Below are 19,185 nucleotides of genomic sequence, written 5' to 3'. Positions count from 1 at the left end.
CGGAGCAGGTCTCGAGCCTCGGAGAGGAGTAGAGGTAGCTGAGTCCGGTTGGGAGGGCAATTCCTTGGTGGATTGTCTGGGGGAATGGCCCGAAAGTTGAGAGAGTACCCTGATGAGATCACGCCAAGGACCCATGCGTCCGACGTGATTTGTTCCCAGCGAGGGTAAAAGGCTTTGAGTCGACCCCCGATGGGAAGGAGGCCTGGGACTATGGTGGAGGGGGCCCGCCCCCTTCCGCGTGTCCCGTCAAAAGGACGGGGATGGTTTGGTGTTCGCGGGCGGTTGAGACTTGGGCATGGCCCTGTGGTGGGCTTGCGGACGTCTGGGTGGGGGCCGCGAGAAAACAGGGGTGGACTTTTGTGGGTAGCGGCGCGGAGGGGCCCTGTATGGCCTGGGCGCTGGCGGTTTGGGCTTTTGCCGGACAAGGGAGGCAAACGAGCGTTCATGTTCGGAGAGGCGTTTTGTCGCCGCCTCGATAGTGTCATCGAACAATTCCTTTCCCACGCAGGGGAGGTTAGCCAACCGGTCCTGTAGGTTGGGGTCCATGTCGACCAGGCGCAGCCAAGCTAGTCGGCGCATGGCGATAGCGAAGGCTGCTTCTCTGGAGGAGAGTTCGAAGCCATCGTAGGCCGCGTGGAATAGATGAAGGCGCAGGTTGGAGAGGGACTCTAAGAGCATGCCGAACGTTCCCTGCCGGGAGGCCGGTAGGTCAATCTCAAAGGCTCTCAATAGTCCAATCAGGTGTTTGAGGTATGATGTGAAGGTGAAAGTGTAACTTTGCACCCTAGAGGCCATCATTGCGTTTTGGTATAGCCTCCTGCCGAACTTGTCCAGGGTTCGGCCTTCTCGGCCTGGGGGGACCGCCGCTGAGACCCGGGACGGGTGAGCCTTTTTCAAGGAGGATTCTACTAGCAGCGATTGGTGGGAGAGCTGTGGTTGTTCGAATCCCGGGTAAGGTACTGTGCGGTACTTGGCCTCCATTTTGGAGGGTACGGCCGTGACCATGTAGGGGGTCTCCAGGTTCCTGAAGAAGGCCTGTTGGAGTACCGGGTTAGGTGGTAAGCGAAGGGACTCTCTGGGCAGTGATGGCATATCCAGCTCCGCCAGGTATTCCTTAGAGTATCTGGAGTCGGACTGGAGGTCTAAGTCCAATGCGTGGCCCATGTCTTGGACAAAGCGAGTGAAGGATGGGCGAGATGTCCCCGGGGCCCCGTGCGGGGTCGGGGAACGAGACCTTCGTCGGTTGGAGAAGGATAAGGAGGCTTCCCTCGAGTATCGAGGTTCATGCTCTGATCCATGCTCCGAGACTGGGGAAGCACTGTGAGAGTGTTCCGGGGTTGTCGATCTTCGGCGTCTCGAGGAGCCCCTCGGAGACGATGCCGGGGTTAGGGGTACCGATCGATGTCGGATTGGTGACCTTGATCCGGACTCCCTCGGAGAATGCGTCCGAGGGGGAGTTCGGAGGATGCGCGGGTTGGAGAGTGATAACTCAGCCACCCTTAGTGGTCCCGTACGAGGTGTGGGAGAACGGCCTCGTAGAGTTGGTGAACCTCGTGCCCTCTTGGAGGTACGGCGGTTCGAGGTTTCTGTAGTTCTAACCCGACGTTTTGCCCCTCTGCGGTCTGCGGAGGGGGAACGTCTCGGGCGTCTCGGCGAGGAGTCCGAGGAGGATGGGATGCGGCGAGGGTTGCGCACCTTTCCTCGAGGTTGTTCGGTGTGAGGCTCAGGCTGGTCTGGCACATTCGAGGTCGAGGCCGATTGAAACTGGGCCATTGCAGCGGACAGCTCCGACGTGATCATCGCTCGGAGTAGGTCCTGGAAGACGGGCACGGACAGCATCGAAGGCATGTCCACTGCCTCGGTGCGCTCCACCGGGGGCGACCTCGTATTAGAGTATTCCCGTGTGGTGGAGGCACGGCCCGAAGGCTTGGAGGGCTTAGACGGGGCTGTAAGCATGGGGCTTCCGCCATGCGTCGCCGTTGTCCCCGAGGTTGGCTTCTTCGCTGTTACAGAACCTGAAGAGGGAAGAGGGGACTTACCCGGAGCCGAGGCTTTTTGTTGTCCCGAGGACTTCGGGGTCGAGTCTCGAGGCGATGCTGAGGTTTCCGGGGCCGAGGTCAAGGCCGGGCTCGAGGCCGGGGCCGACCTCGAGGCCGAGGTGGAGGGTTGGTCCGGGGTGAAGAGATCCGCCATGCGGGCTTTTCTTCGGCGGAGGGCCCGGTTTTGGAAAATAGCGCACTGGGGGCAGGAGTCGGTTGGATGAGCCGCCCCCAGACAGAGGATGCACCGGCGATGCGGGTCTGTGAGAGAAAGAAGCCGCTCGCACCGGGTGCACTTTTTAAATCCGGTCAGAGGCCGGGACATTAAATCGAAAGTAGCCGCGGCTCGATTAGCCACGCGGCCACGGGGACCCGGAAGCCTCCGGGTCGTCGAAAACGAAGCAGGAATCAAGTAAAGAAGTAAAGAATTCGCGCACAGCGACTTAATCGTGAAAAAACAAGAAAAAATCGCGGTGCTAGAAGGCAGTTGGGGCAGAGCCTGAAAAACACGTCTTCTAGGCTCGCGGAAAATTTTTGAACTGGAGACCACGAGGGGATGCACCCCCTAGTGGAGCAGGAAGGCACGCATGCGTGGAGCAGCAGAGCAAACTTAAATCTTCAATCAAGTTTGCTTGAAAATGCTTCCGCATCGGGGCTCCGTAGATGACGTCACCCACATGTGAGAATATCATGCCTGCTTGTCCTGGGATAATGAAATTTACCTTGGTGCAGTAACATTTTTAGTATTAGATATTAGCAACATCGAACTGGCTGCACATAGTACAGTATTATAAAGCTTCTTGAAGCTGACCTGCAATGTTTGGGCACAGAACTTGATAGGAAATGTCTCCCATAAGTGTCTGTATGCTCTTACAACCACATGTGGAGAGAAATTAGATCCTTACCTGCTAATTTACTTTTTTAGCTTCTCCAGACCAGTAGAGGTTAATCTTTACGAATGGGTATATATCCAATCATGACCAGCAGTGGGGAGGTGGAGGAAGTGGGGGGAGGGACCCCGCTTGAGACCCGCTGGGTTTGACACCCCCCCGAGGTCAGACGGACCCCCAAACAGGGCCCACCCAAGCTCAATCCGGCCAAAAACAGGGACTAGAAACCCCTAAATAAATTTCAACAGCCCTACCAAGGGAGATGGATATAGATCACTCAACACCTGCTGGAGACTGAAGGTAGACTGATGAGAATAGAGAAGGGGATATCTTATGTACTATCCCACAGTTTTGTTTTCAGTCTCCACCTGCTGGTCATGATTGGATATACCTATTCGTAAAGATTAACCTCTACTGGTCTGGAGATTGCTAAAGAATTAGGTTCTTATCTCGGTAATCTTCTCTCTTGTAGATGTGTCTAGAAGTCCTGAAACTATAGGGCTCTGTATCTCAACTCAGAAGTTGCTTGCAGAAAACTCTCAATCATATTTTCAACTCCATCTCCTTCCTAGGGAGCTGCTCCTTCCCCCTCAGTTCGTACAAAAGCAATCAAGTGGCACTGTAACAAAAGACATAACTGGAAGGAAGGAAATGGGGAAAAAAATCCCCGATAATTCTGTTCTGCTCTGTAACAACATAACCCCCCCCCCCCACACCTAAGCCATGGTAGAGATTTCTACTGCAGCCTGGAGCACTAAATGCTCCAATGCTCATAGAAATTCTATGAGCATTGGAGCATTTAGTGCTCCAGGCTGCGGTAGAAACCTCTATTGCAGCTTACTAAATGTGGGGAATAGTAATCAACATTATAACATCCAAACTTGTCCTACCAACACTTACCACGTATAGAGCTAGTAGCTATTTGCATGTCCTGCTAGCAAGCAAAGACTTAAACCAGATTGTATGGTCTTGAGGATTTTCCTATGCATTATCTTTTGTTTTTTTTAATATCCTTTTAGCTCCTCCGAGAGACAGAGAATTCTTCAAATCCAGACTGATCCTAAGGCTGAAGGCAGGTGAAGCCCATTCACAGGGCAGGGGGGCTTCAGGACCACTAGAACATGCACAAGAAAAATTACTGAGTTTAGAACCTAATTTTCCTTCTAATGCAATGTGTTTGGTGGCCCTGAAATGATAGGGACGTTCCAAATCAGTTCCCAGAGTCTAGGGCAGGCCCACTGTGCCTGCCAGACTCCAAAAGTGGCGTCTTTCCCAGCTGCTACATCCACCCTATAGAACCTGGTGAAGGTATGGAGAGTAGACCATGCAGCCACTCTACAAATCTCCTTGGACAAGACAGCCCTAATCTCCGCCCACAAGACAGCAACTCCTCTAGTGGAGTGCGCTCTCAACATGATGGACGGCTGTTTACCACAGCTCACATATGCAGAGGAAATGGCCATTTTAATCCATCTGGAAATCTAGGCTTTAGATTTCAGCCTCCCTTTCTTGGCATAACTAGTAAGATAGAGAAGCACTCGTTTTGACATCTAGCAAATGTAACGCTTTATCCTTTTTCTTAGATCCTGTAGGGCAAAAGTTGGGCAAACGGACTTCCTGTAGATCCTGTAAGGTAACTTTAATTCTCGTGAGGCGGAAATAATGCCTGAGAGTGCAAAGGCTTTGAACAACCGGCACTTTGTGGGTGGGGTCTTCCGATCCAGGACCGCCTCAGCCTCATGACTGCCGTTATCATGCAAAGAAGCAGACTCTGCCAGAGAAACTTCATCTTGGGACAAAAGTGGCATGTAATCTGACTTTCCATCCTCCCAGTATATAACAGACAACCTTCTGATCTAGGTCTGTGTCCTCATCTGGTTGGGGCACATGTTGAGGGGATTTCCCCTGAGCCATTGTCATTGGTGCACTGCAAACAGGCACTGAGGACCCTTGGCAGTTCAAATAGACATTCCACATAAAGTTCACAAAATCTGGAGTGAAACCTTGTACAGGGAGTCTCTGCCAGTCCTCCTGGGCTCCCTGGCACCCACAAAACTGTGCTTGGCTAAACCACCTTTGGAGGGGCCTAGAAGGGGTCTCTCTCCCTGGGGACACACTTCCTGTGGATCCCCAGCTCTGGCTCCCGCCCCTCCCCCCGCATGCTCCTTTGCACGTGGGACATTGATGCTCCCCAGTTAGCCATCCAGCACAAATCTAGCATGATATAGGGATAAGAAGGCCTGAGAAGTCCATCCATGTTGATTTTAAGAAAAATTGAGGGGTTTTGAGGGAGATAGAGGCTTCAGAAAAAAAAATGGTAGTTTAAAATCTAAGATGGCCGTCGCCAGCAAAATTGCAACGTCCCAAGGAGACTTCCCTGAAAGTAAAAAAATGCTGGGAAAGGGGTTTTAAAGGTGGGGGACCTAGGCTCTGGTTGCAGAAACTTTCAAAAATGAGTTTTGGAGAACCCTCCAATTTTCTCCATAGGCTATATAATAGCCTTACTCAAGGTGCTATGGATTGCCTGCCTCAGCATAGGATTTCAGCAGAACAAATGAAGCACTCTGTCTTACATATTCGCTGGACAAACCTGGCTACCAGTGAGACTGAGTTTGGCCTGAGCCTTAACCCCCGAAAACCTCACCATGAAGGAAAAGAGGATTATGCAACCAGCCCAGTGTTAGTCCTGGCCGAGCTAGGAAGGAGCCAAACAGCATGTGCTCCTCAGTATATCAAGGATGCGAGCAGCAATGCAGGAGACATCGCCTGAGCTCAAAAAATATAAAAGCAGACTGGATAGTTAGGTGTCCCCAAGGGCTGATCCTGCTGGCAGTAGACCTCCGCCATCCGGGTCTACGTCTTCCCCTAGGCAGAGGTCCCAAAAAGTGGGAATCTCTTTGCACCTAGCCTCCAAACAAACACAGAGAAAAAAAAATACTCAAAAATAATAAAACCACAGAGATCAGGAGCACTTCTGAGCAACTTGCTTGCAAAAAAAAAAAACTAAGGGGGCAGGAGTCCCTGGGAAGGAGACTGAGTTGAAAAACATGATTGACAGTTTTCGGCAAGTAATTTGCAAGTTTAGATACAGAACCCTATCGTTTCAGGACTACTAGACACAATGCACTAGAATTTGAGTTACTGATATAGAAAAACTAAACTGTAAACTTTAGAAATGTCAGAAAACGGAAATGATAGTTCTTTATGCATACAGATCCAAGTGTGCAAATTCACTAAATCCATCTTAAATCCATCTTATGGTCTTAACATAAGCCACTGGGAAAGCAGTAGAGGAAGCAATGATGCTCTTTTCTTCTAGTCATGGGTAAAAATGCAACACAGTAGATAGTAATCCTAAAGAGAAACTTTTGTTTATTTAAAGCAGTTAGATATACTCCTAGGGTTATAGCAATAGCTTCTATGCTGTGTACAGAAAAAAATTAGCAGAGAGAAGGGGGTGGAAAAGGTGGAATAATGAGGGTAAGGGGGGAAGCAGAAAAAAAAGTGAAATTCTAGATATGCGCTACAAAAGTCTCATGGAAGCGTCAAGTCTTGATGCATGTCTTGAATCTGAGATAGGAAGCTTCTAATCCGATGTTGAGAGGTAGAGTATTCCAGAGTTTGGGACTGAGGATGGGGGGGGGGGTGAGTAAGACCTGGATAACTCAAGGCTATATTACAATTTAATCTTCTATTTTTGCATCACTCATACCTAGGTAGACTCAAGGCGACTTAATTAGGGGGGGGAGGAAGGAGAAGAGGGAAGAGGAGTAGGAGAAGAAGAGGGTAGGAGGGGGTAAGGAGAGGGGTGGAGGAGGGAGGAGAGGATACAGGTGATTAAGTGTCAAATAGATGAGTTTTCAGTTTCTTCCGGAATATGGTGTAGTTAGGTTCCATCCCTGTCATTTCAGTAAGGTCATTCCAAGTTTTTACGCCTAGAAAGGTGAGCAAGGAGTGGAAAACACGTTTGTATTGCAGATTTTTTGTGGAAGAGCGATTTAGAAGTATTCTGTTGAGGGTTCTACGGGAAGTAGACCATGCCTTGGAGAAGAATTGGATAAGAGGAGCCGCGGAGTTTCCTTAAAGTATACGGTGAATGATGCATGCAGTTTTGAAGGTTATTCAAGTGATATCCAAGCGCAGGACAGAGGGCAGGAGGAGAAATAAGAGTTCCTTCTGGGAATAATATAAAGAGCAAGCCAGGGCGAGATAAATGCTCCAACGTTCATAGGAATTCTAAGAGCGTTTACCTCACAGAAACCTTTACTGCGGCTTTGTAAAAGCCAGTGTTAGTCTTTTGTATTATTTTGGCTTCAAGAAGCAATTTTTAAAATGTATCTACTCTTTGTACTACTCTCTTTAACAAGTACTCTTACATGCCTATATTAATTTGTATTTACCCTAAATTTTTGAAGCATTATTATTGTATACTTAAAGAGTAAAAAAAAATATATATATATTATTAATAAAAACTCTTGAAACATTTCTAAATTCTTGAAGGGAAAAGCACTCCTATGACCATTTGAAACATGATCAGGTGTAAGTAAGAAAACTTTGAAAGTATTCCAGAGCAGAGGACAAATAGCCTTTATGGACAGTTGGATAGGTCTTTGGTGTCTCAGGTCAATGTATGGTACTACAAGATCTGGTGAGGAGAGACTATGAAAGTGTCTTTTCCCATAGAATAAGCAGCCTAATTAGGAAGTATCAGAGGTAGATTTGTCCCAAAATGCTAACAAAAGCCCATAGAGAAGCATGAAGTCATGGGAAACTGGAGGTATAGAGAGTTCTTATACAGCTGCTAGAGACATAAAACAGTAAATTACAATCATTTAAAATAGGGACTGGGAATGTTAAGACTCGGGGAAAGCCAAGGTTGGCTTTATGCTTGAGAAGGTGTGTTTTCGGAACATGCCTCCAGGATCCTCATCCATATCTCATGGCCCCGATCAGACCTGCAGGTTTTCCACTGCTGCAAACTGTTTTCACATGCACCAAGGGCAGGTCAGCCTCACCAATAGCAGTGTCAAGCTTGCATGCTCCCTGAGTCACAGTGGCTTCAGCTATTACTGCTTGGAAACAAAAAGGTATGCGAGACCGAGGCATGGGAAAGAGAGCAAAAGGGAATACTAGCACCGAGTAGAGGATGGGGCCAAGTTGTAAAAGCAGAGGGCCAACTGGACACCCATCATTTCATTTGTGGTGCAATGTTGAGGATGATCTTCAGGAATCAAGTTTAGACTTGTGTTATAAAATACTTTTCCACCATAAGAATACTAGAGGCTAAGAACTAGGGATCAGAAATGCTTGCGTTGCTCTTTCTCCAGTTTTGCACCACATAATATAGTTGGCCACAAATTATAATCGAGCAAAGTGACATGGAACCACAGGAAGCCACTCTACCATACATTTCTAATTTGTGGTCAACCATATTCCATGTTTGCTGAAGGTCCAATTGCATCTTACACAGAAACAAGAGAAAATTATCAGTAGATAAAGACAATATGGTCTACCCCAGTGGATCCCAACCCTGTCCTGAAGGATCCCCCCCAGCCAGTTGAGTTTTCAAGATATCCTTAATGAATATGCATGAGAGAGATTTGCATATAATGGAAGTGACAAGTATGTAAATCTCTTGCATGGAATCTATAATCCCTTCTTTTGCTTTAGAATTCCTATGTGCTTCTGCCATGCTTTTCTGTGTGATCAAAGTGAGATACCCTATAAATGCAGGAGTAAATAATCCCAGCCCTCCCTCTCACTCCTAACTCAAAGTAGCTCTCGCTGCTGCACTTGGATTTTCTGTTTCCCCTGGAATTGTCCGGGGTTTTTTTCCCCCCAGCTTACTCTTTTAGGAAGTGTTTTTCACTTTTGGGAAACGTGCCTATCTGATATTGTTGAATTTCTTCTTTCACTGTGCAAAATCCATTTCTGTTCTCTCTCTCGGCTGGTGAATTGCACACAGACTCTGCTTCTTGGGGTTTTGTCCACATTAATTTCTAATCTGCATTATTCAGTCCAAGGTTCAAGGTGTTCAAGGTTGGGGATCCTGATAGTATGAAGGTTGAACGGACACTGTTCTGGTTTTCCAACAGGTGTATTGCTTAAATTACTGCCACATTAAAGAAAGGGTTTTTGCTGTGGGTGGTTTGGAATGATAGTGTTGCTATATATGGGAGGTGGGTTTGGAATTTTTTTTTAAGTGGTCGTGTTGTAGCACCACAGATTCATCATAGCGACACCAAAATTTGCATAGTGGGTTTTTCTAGTTAACTGTGAAAGAGAAATCACAGCAATATACCATAACATGGTGTATTGCAAACTGTGTGCAGTGGCACACTAGTGTGTCACAGCGAGATTCAGGGTGTGCCACGAGACACTGGCGAGGAGAGGCGCCAGCTGACTACATACACGATGTACCTGTCACAGCGAGAGGCATATCCTGTAGGCAGTCAGCCGGTTCTTCTCGCCAGTGCTTCTCCTCCTCTCCTCTCAGGGTTAAGTAAGCTTGGGGGCTCCACCTGGAAGGCCTCCACGCACGCACGGACATCGCTGTGATGACATCACACACGTGTGATGTCATCACATCAACGCCCGTGCATGTCTGGATGCCCGCCAGCCGCAGCCTTGAGTTTACTGTGCCACGGCTTCAAGAAGTTTGCAAGACACTACCATAACTGGTAACATGCATGTCATATTATTTTATGGAGCTGAACAAAGGTTCTTTGAATACAACATTCTGCCCCCAGCAATGCCCAATCTATGTCTTTTAATTATGCAACACTTTATACAAAAGGCTTCAGTGAGTTACGGACATGGACCTAGATCTGCTATAGGCCACTCCTGGGGGAGACCAAGGTGGTCAGCCAGATGCGGGGAGAAGAATGGTACATTTCTCATGATGCAGGGATATGGACAGTACAACTGACCCTGAGAGACTATTTATATAAGTCCTTATATACTGCCTACCTGTTAATGATGATAAATCAAAGCAGGTCACACATGAAAACAATATTTAAAAACAAACAAACCCTTTCCCTTTTCCACCCCCTCCCCCTTTCACATTTCCTGGTTATAAACAGTTTCCCTAATTCCTGACCTCTCTTGACCTAACCCCTTATCATCATCAAATAAAAAACCCAGGCTCCTACCCCAGTATACCTACTAGTCAGACATTATGGGTATGGACAATTTTTTTTGTGCTTTATAAAAAGACCTACTGCATAATGCCCTACAGTATGGGATTTGCCATAATAAGGCTTCCAGTAACCTCCCCCAACCCTTCCACCGCCTGACTTCAGAGGGGTTAAACTACCTTGTCAGAAGAAAGAGATCCGAGTACTGTAGTTATATTCCAGACTACAGACCTAGGTTTACTATTGAACTCTGTGGTGCAAAGCTGATCAATGTCTTTCATTACTGTGGAACCTACTGACATAACAAACATTTATTTATACACCGCAGTACCTTTTGGAGATCTATGCGGTTTACAAAAGAAAATTGAGACAGTGACAATAAAAACAAATGACCTAGAAATTACAAAAATTTCTTAAATAAGTAGGTTTTCAATAATTTCCTAAATTGCTGGTAAGAGACGGAGCTAACAGATATTTAGCGGGTTATCAGAAAAATCTTCAGACTCCGCATCATATGAAACACGGCAGTCGATTAATTTTCAATCTGAAAAAAATTAGATCATGTTGCACCTTATTACCAAAGACTACATTGGTTACCAGTCGAGGCCAGAGTCAGATTTAAGTCTGGTTGTATACGAGTGCTATAAAGTCTTACATGGTTTAGCACCTGATTATCTTGTGGATCATTTTTTATTTATTAATTCACAACACCCAAGACGATATTGTAATTTGTTTGCTTTTCCACTGGTAAAGGGTCGTTTATACAAGAGCTATTTTCAACGACTCCTATATTTTTAGGCAGCTTCTTGTGATAAAGAGTTTGTAAATACTACATTACAGTAATCCAAAAATTCTTAGAATTAATGACTGTACCAACAGTCTAAATGAAGAAACATCAAAATATGCTCTAATAGTATATAATTTCCACAACTTATAGAAAATTTTCCTTACTAAAGCATCTGTATTTGAATTCATTATGTAATTTGGATCTAAAATAACCCCTAGAATTCTTATAGCAGGATTAATCAAGTACAAAATTCCATTCAAATTTATACTCGTCTTTTCTTTCTTTCTTCTTGCAAGGAGTAGCACAGAAGAATTTTGGGTTTTTTTCTGTATTGAGTTAACTTAAATTTGGTCATCCATAATTTTACAATTGTGACTGTGGTGACATCACATCCGGCTCACTTTATAATTTTTGCTTATGCTCTCACAGAAGAGACTAGTAAATAAAAATGTCAAAGGTCATGTGATGTGAAGGGACACAGCATGTGATTGTGTATTGTGAAAGAAGAGGAAGGAGGACAAACGGCGCTAGAGGATTTTAGCATGGGCCAGGGAGGTAAATGTTCTGATGCCGATAGGAATTCTCTGAGCGTCGGAGCACTTACCTCACCAGCCTGTACTAAAAACCTCTAGTAAAAGGAGCTCCAAGTCATTCAAGTTGTTGGGTATTTTCCTACAATGTAGAGTTCTGTTTACTTGCATTTGATATACCTTATAAAATTTTAATAAAAATAAATGTTAAAAGATCTTTAGAGAAAACACGTAAGTGATAGGACCCACTAACAGATCAAAAATAGGTTGAAACATGGAACAGTAATTGGGGAATAGGGGAATTCAGCTGTTAAGCCTATTCTTGATATGTAATTTTTTGAGTTTCTCTTCGCTCTATCGCAGTGGTCTTAAACTCAAATCCTTTGCAGGGCCACATTTTAGAGTTGTAGGTACTCGGAGAAAAAATAGTTAATGTCTTATTAAAGAAATGACAATTTCTGCATGAGGTAAAAACTCTTTATAGTTTATAAATCTTTCCTTTTGGCTAAGTCTTAATAATAATATTGTAATTTATAGCTAAAGAGACATATCATCAAGAAACTGTTTTATTTTACTTTTGTGATTATGATAAACATACCGAGGGCCTCAAAATAGTACCTGGTGGGTCGCATGTGGCCAATGGGTCATGAGTTTGAGACCACTGCTCTATCGTGACCTTCCCTCCTTCAATTATTGTGGTCTAAGGAAGATTTAGTGAATGTTTATTGTTTAATTTTCTATATTTCTGTCTGGTTTTCTTGAGCAAGATTTCTCTTATGTTCTTGTGAAATATGTTAAATTGCAATAAAACAAATTAAAAAAAGGTCGAAACGGAGGCTCAAATTGACAACTATTTTAGAACATGGAAAATGGGGAGTGAGACTTTTTTTTAAACAGGCTTTAATCTGATTTTATTCAACAATGGCTCTGTAATACTTAATTTAATCTACTTCTTGGTTATCCTGTTAGAAACATAGAAGATGACGGCAGAAAAGGGCTACAGCCCATCAAGTCTGCCCACTCTGTTACTGCTGTGTGGTGCATTAATTTTTGTTTGCCCTGTTTGCTGTATATTTTTACTATATGACTGTTCTGGACTCAGAACGGGTTTCTTTGTAAGTGGCACAAGTGAGAAAAACTAAAAGCTTACCTGGAGTTTAATAGACTCACGACTGTTAGATTAAGGAAAAGGGAATGGGGACTTGTATACAGCTTTTATGTTGCTTTGGCATTTCAAATCTGACATTCAAAGCGGTGGGCATTGAAGGATTAAGTGACTTGCCTGGGGTCACGAGGAACAGATTAAATACTGGTTTCATCTACTTTATTGCTAAAGCAGGTTAATTATTAATAGTATAATTCTTAACTAGAATCATGAAAAGGGGTATTTCACAATAGGTACATATCTCTATTTTCTCCAGGTGTTTGCACTGTAATTAAACTTTGGATGCTTATCAATAGCTCAAAACAGCAGTGGCTGACAGTGATTAGAACAGCAGGTAGCTTATTCTGGAGGTGTAACCCAATAACTCTTCAAAAGATTACAAGTTAGATTCAGGAGGGAAGAAAAATACAGTATTAAGAAAATACACATTCGTTTTACAAACATGAATTATCCCTGCAAAAAGATTTAAACAAACAAACAAACAAAAAAGAATAAAGCAACAAATAAGATTCTTGATTTTTGTTTAATCTTTTATTAGTTTGAGTCCCAACTTATTTTTGCTTTAAAATAAATGCAGGAAATAGAAAACGGCTCTGTAAGGTCAATGCAGAAAGCTACTACAATCCACACAAAAGCAAAAAATGGTAGAGCACAGGGGCTCTCACTCAGTAACTATATCAACATTCATTTTAATGCGGCCATTAATTATTTCCCTGCACAATAAAAAAGAGCTTTTGATATCTACACAATGCAAGATAAGTTTTTGCCAGTCTGGAGAAGTATAGAAAAGTGAGTTTAAGGAACAGGTGTCTTGCAGCATCTCTTCATTTCACTTAATCCCCGTCCCTAACAGCTTTCTGCATTGATCCCTGGTATAGCGACCTTCCCCTCCCATTCACTTAATCCTCCACTGCCCCAGGTATAACAAATTAGATTGTGAGCCCACCAGGGATACAGAAAGTACCCTGCATATAATATAAACTGCTCTGATTGAACTACAGAAAGATTAAATCCATGACTCTTTAATGCCCCCCTCCACTCAAACATTAAAATAACAAACCCCTGGTAGCATAGTGGCTCCCACCCTGACCGCAAGAGAGAAAAACTTCCCTGAGGTCTAAAGGCATACACCCCCCTCCCCTCCCAGGTGTACCTTGAGATGTCCATTCATTCCTGCCTCTAGGGCTGCCATTTTGAAATAACAGCACCTGACCCTGTGCAATGCATTTCTTATTTAGTAGTCTCTGCCTACACTACCAAATAGGGCCAGCCACACAGTTCCATGTTTCTAAGGCCCCGTGTTTTACATTTTATTGCAACTGGCACTGACAATTAAAGCTTCTTTATCCATCTCCCCCTCAGTAATCATCACCTCAATTATCAATGCTCTATGTTCCTCCCACCAGCAGCAAGACCCTTACACCTCATTTGAGATCTTACTGGGGAGCACCAAACTGGTCCGTCTAGGGCCCTGCAATTGCTAAGGACAGCCCTGCTACCAAATAAGGAAATAGTCTCTCATTTGGCAAACTAGCCCCATTCAGTGCATCCCAGGATATACTTTCCAAAATGGCGGTGCCAGAGGCAGGAGAGAAAGGCCACTACTCCTGTCTCCTCTAAAGTACACCCGGTCGGGGGGTGGGGGGAGGGAGAATATCACTAGACACCAGGGGTGGATTTTGTTTTCAGTCAACAGCATAGGTCGATGCAGATGCCAACTGTTTTTTGTTTTTTTTTGTAAAGTCACCCTTATTGTCAGTGCAAGTTACTCTTAGTAAAAATTCTCCACAACTGCACAATTTGAACAGAGTTTGGCATTGGAACCTCCCCCCCCCCTTTTCCATCTGCGGCCCAAATCACTGCTGGAGGCAGCTCTGCAGGCTATCCTCTACCGCATTCCTGCCATCTATGACACTTCTTCTCTCAACAGGTAGGACCATGGTAGAGGGAAGCAGAGCTAGCAGCAGGTTGCCTATTGGAACTGGCATCGCTGAGGTACACAGGGGAAACCTTGGGAAGAGGGGCACATGCAAGGCCAAGGCCCTTGGAGCAGATGCCATTTGGGGCAGAGGGGAGATGGAGTGTAAGAAATCCTGGCTGGGGGAAGGATAGGAAAAATAAGAAATGCTAGCTTGGGGGGAAGGATGATAGAGGTGCTGTATTGGGGAAAATGGGGAGGGCCAGGGATGAGAGATGCTGGCTGGGGAAAGAGGGACAAGGGGTGCTAGCTGGTGGAGGGGGGACAGGGGTGAAAGAGATGCAGGCTGGAGGAGTGGGGCGGGGGTGAAAGAGATGCAGGCTGGGGGAAGGGGGCGGGGGTGAAAGAGATGCTGTCCGGGGGAAGGGGACGGGGGTGAAAGAGATGCTGTCCGGGGGAAGGGGACGGGGGTGAAAGAGATGCTGTCCGGGGGAAGGGGACGGGGGTGAAAGAGATGCTGTCCGGGGGAAGGGGACGGGGTGAAAGAGATGCTGTCCAGGGGAAGGGGGTGAAAGAGATGCTGTCCGGGGGAAGGGGACGGGGGTGAAAGAGATGCTGTCCGGGGGAAGGGGACGGGGGGTGAAAGAGATGCTGTCCGGGGGAAGGGGAGGGGGGGGTGAAAGAGATGCTGTCTGGGGGAAGGGGACGGGGGTGAAAGAGATGCTGTCCGGGGGAAGGGGACGGGGGTGAAAGAGATGCTGTCTGGGGGAAGGGGACGGGGGTGAAAGAGATGCTGTCTGGGGGAAGGGGACGGGGGTGAAAGAGATGCTGTCCGGGGGAAGGGGACGGGGGTGAAAGAGATGCTGTCCGGGGGAAGGGGACGGGGGTGAAAGAGATGCTGTCCGGGGGAAGGGGACGGGGGTGAAAGAGATGCTGTCCGGGGGAAGGGGACGGGGGTGAAAGAGATGCTGGCTGGGGGAGGGGGACAGGGGTGAAAGAGATGCTGGCTGGGGGAGGGGGACAGGGGTGAAAGAGATGCTGGCTGGGGGAGGGGGACAGGGGTGAAAGAGATGCTGGCTGGGGGAGGGGGACAGGGGTGAAAGAGATGCTGGCTGGGGGAGGGGGACAGGGGTGAAAGAGATGCTGGCTGGGGAGGGGGACAGGGGTGAAAGATGCTGGACAGGACAAAATGTAAAATGGACAGGTGATCCTAGGAAAAGTGTTACAAAAAAAAAAAAGCAGAAAAGGAATTCTTGGGCCTAAGTGACTGGAAAATAAACTGCTTAGATAACTAAAGATAGAATACAGTTTTTTATTTTTAACTTATTGAAATGCATCAGCTTTCAGAAATGTTTTTCAACATAAAGGCAAAGTGAAGTACTATGAAGCCAACCAAACTTCACCAAGGTGGGTTTTTACAAAGGTGTACAAGGGAGTGTGGAAAGTTCTCAGCCCAACCTAGAAGGGAATGAAGTGAAGTCATGAAATGTAAAAGTTATTCCACATAGATCAAGATCAACACATTTGAGACATCATGTCTGACGTTTCTGTAACCCTTCCCAAAAATACTTCGTCTGGTCATTGAACTACTGCTCCGCTGCTGCAATCACCTGAATCGCTCAAAACTGTTGCCCTTTCAAACTCTTTTTAAGGTTAGGAAACAGAAAATAGTCAGATGGAGCTAGATCTGGAGAGTAGAGCGGATGGTCTATGCACTGAAACCCCAACTGTGTCAAAACATCCATTACTTTGCCAGCCTTGTGAGCAGGTGCATTGTCTTGCAAAAAGAGAACTTTTCCGTAGTGTCCCTCTCCTTTTTTCTTTCAATGCTTCCTTTAATCGGCACAGCAAGTTACAGTAGTATTCTGCATTAACTGTTAGGCCCCTTGAAAGACAGTCATTACAACAACTTCCTGATCCCAAAACACTGTGGCTATGACCTTTCCTAATGACTTTTGGGTCTTGAATTTCCTTGGCCCTGGAAAACCTGAATGCCAGCATCGCATGAACTGTTTTGGCTCAGGTGTAACCAAGTTTCATTGACAGTAAGTGGTGTGCAAATTTCAGCACGGAGATTTTGAGACTGAAGATGCAGCAAGGTTTGGTAGGCCTCAAACGGTGTCAAATCCTGAAATTGTTGACCATGACCTGATTTTGGCAGATCAGTGAATGCCAGCTAAAACAATTGCTGAGACACTATAGATATCCAGGGAACGTGTTGTTTGTTTAATCCACAAGCAGCTGGGTATGCAGAAGCTGTCGGCCAAGTAGGTGCCCAAATGTTTGAATGCTGACAAGAAACAACACTGAGTGGACACTTCTAAGTTGATTTTGCAGCATTTTCAGGTAGAAAGAATGAGAGGGCACTCTCTAAAGCTAAAAAAGGGGATAGATTCTGCACAAAGTAAGGAAGTTCTTCTTCACCCAGAGAGTGGTGGAAAACTGGAACGCTCTTCCGAAGGCTGTTAGAGGCGAAAACACCCTCCAGGGATTCAAGACAAAGTTAGACAAGTTCCTGCTGAACCAGAACGTACGCAGGTAAGGCTGGACTCAGTCAGGGCACTGGTCTTTGACGTAAGGGCCACCGCGGGAGCAGACTGCTGGGCACAATGGACCACTGGTCTGACCCAGCAGCGTCAATTCTTATGTGGAGTATGCTGTGGAGAACTTCATGACAGCTCGGAGTTTTACACTTGAAAATTCCACTTTTCATTGACACGGTTCAATCAATGATCTGGAACAATCTCAAAACATAGCATTACCATTCTGCAAATTGGCACTTTGCAAAATAAGATGACACTTTTCAGCTATAGTGGTAAAATAATGATCACAATTTAGGAAGTTGGTTGGGCTGAGAACTTTTCGGTACCCCTCATACTGCCAGAAGAAAGTCTCTAAGGCCCTCTTTTACTACGCTGCAGTAGCAGTGGCGTAGTGGGGGGCCAGTCCGCCCCCGGGTGCCGGCACCCTTCCTCCTCTCTGCCCCCTCCTTCCTTCATACCTCTAATGTTCCCAACGTGAGCAGCAACCCCAATTTGCCGCTTGCACCGACGTTGGCTCTGCCTAGAAGTGACGTTAGAGGAAGAGGCCCTGGGAGTGTTAAAGAGGTACAGAAGGGAAGGAGCTGTTACCCTCACTATGCCACTGCGTGGTAGAGGTTTCTACCATGGCATGTGGCACTGCATGCTCCAATGCTTCAAAGGAATTCTATGTCTGAGCAGCATCGGAGCACAGTAACGTTTCAGTAAAAGCTTAGTAAAAGGGGGAGGGGTAGTGCGAAAAACTTGAAGGTTCTTTGTTTTCTCTAGTATAATGAAAATCCTGAACTGTACTGAAATTCTGGATAATAGTTAGCAAAAATATTGTTCAAATGTTGTCAAACTTACAGAATTTACAAGTTTTGTGCAGAGAAGTTTGATTTTTGTGTGTGCAGAATTCCAGCAAGAGTGCACAGGCAGGATGGGGTGCATTTCAGGGCGAGCTGCGGATTACTAACTAAACTAAACCTTAAGTTTCTATACCACATCATCTCCACGGAAGTAGAGCTTGGCACGGTTTACAAGAACTTAAAAATGAGAAAGGGTAGGAAAAGGTTTACATAAATTTATAAATCGAGTGGAAAAGTAAGGGAAAAGAAATTACATGTTAGTGAAGAGCCAGGTTTTTTGTTGCTTGCGGAATAAATGAAGGGAGCTTCACTGCTGCAGAGCTTTCTGCATCCGCCCTCCATGGTCCAGCGCGTGCTGATTCATCCTCTGCCTCCGCACAGAACCTTCGCGCGCTCCACATCACCAGGGGAACGAAGTCCACCCCCCTCCCCCCCCCCCCGCCCATCTCGTCGCCATGCCCGTTATCCTCCCTGCCCTCGTGCCTTTTACCTGACGACGCTGATGCTGAAGTCCTCGAGCCGCACGAGCTTCCACGCGCCCCCCAGGAACTCCCGGCACCAGACGAACGCGTTCATCCTCATCTCCGGACTCACCTCCGTGCGGCCTCGCGCGTGCACCGCGGTCTCCGAATCCGCCTTCGCCCCAGCGCCCTCGCACGCAGTCCTGGGGGGCTCTGGCGAAGCGGCGTTCCTCTCCGCCTCCTCCTGCTGCTGCGAGCGCGACGGCATCACCGGCGCCTTGGCTCCGTCCGAACCGCTCTTCACCGAGCACCACATTTTACACATTGACTTGGCGCCCTCTCCCCGGCGGACAACCTAGGCGATTCCCCTCCCTCCCCGCGCAGGTGGCCACGCCTCTCCTCCAATCAAACACAGACGGAGGGCGGAGCGAAGTTGGGAGGCGGGTCTTGAGTGCCGAGCCTCGTTCTGGATTTGAAGCGGAAGACGTCAAGAGGGGGGGGGGGGGGGAGACTGCGTTTCAAGCCGCGTTTTGGACCGAAGCGTGAGCGTAGTAGAGGTGGGTAGGTTAGGTTTGTAAGAGTTAATCAATGGTTGGAGGGTTGGTTTTTTTTTTTATGGGACTCGCAATTAATCGTGAACCGAACAAATCGGGAGGGTAATGCATAATAATTTGAGTCTGATCTGTTTGCATGCCCTATCTTCATCCTGTGGCTATATCAGCCTCCTGCGGTACTCATTCTGGAAATGGGGAAAGATTGCAGTCCTGTCTGTAGGACCTGGTTTAGGGACAACAAATCAAACCCTTTCAAGTCTTAGTTTATTTGTAATTTTTTTGAGTTAACAAACAACAGCATGTACAATAACAAAATC

At 46.4% G+C, this 19,185-nt stretch overlaps 1 protein-coding gene across 1 annotated transcript in view; it reads right to left on the bottom strand.

The window, feature by feature from the left end:
• CHKB (choline kinase beta) overlaps positions 1-18,719 on the bottom strand; it is a 67,896-nt gene extending 49,177 nt beyond the window's left edge. Inside the window, exon 1 of the mRNA XM_033958879.1 lies at positions 18,344-18,719. Coding sequence (XP_033814770.1) covers positions 18,344-18,639 — 296 coding nt within the window. The 5' untranslated portion in view covers positions 18,640-18,719. The remainder of the gene's footprint in view (positions 1-18,343) is intronic.
• Positions 18,720-19,185: the final 466 nt, after the last annotated feature.

Source organism: Geotrypetes seraphini, chromosome 9 (genome assembly GCF_902459505.1).
Source record: "Geotrypetes seraphini chromosome 9, aGeoSer1.1, whole genome shotgun sequence".
Classification (NCBI taxonomy): domain Eukaryota; kingdom Metazoa; phylum Chordata; class Amphibia; order Gymnophiona; family Dermophiidae; genus Geotrypetes; species Geotrypetes seraphini.
This window is presented reverse-complemented; position numbering and strand designations above follow the sequence as displayed.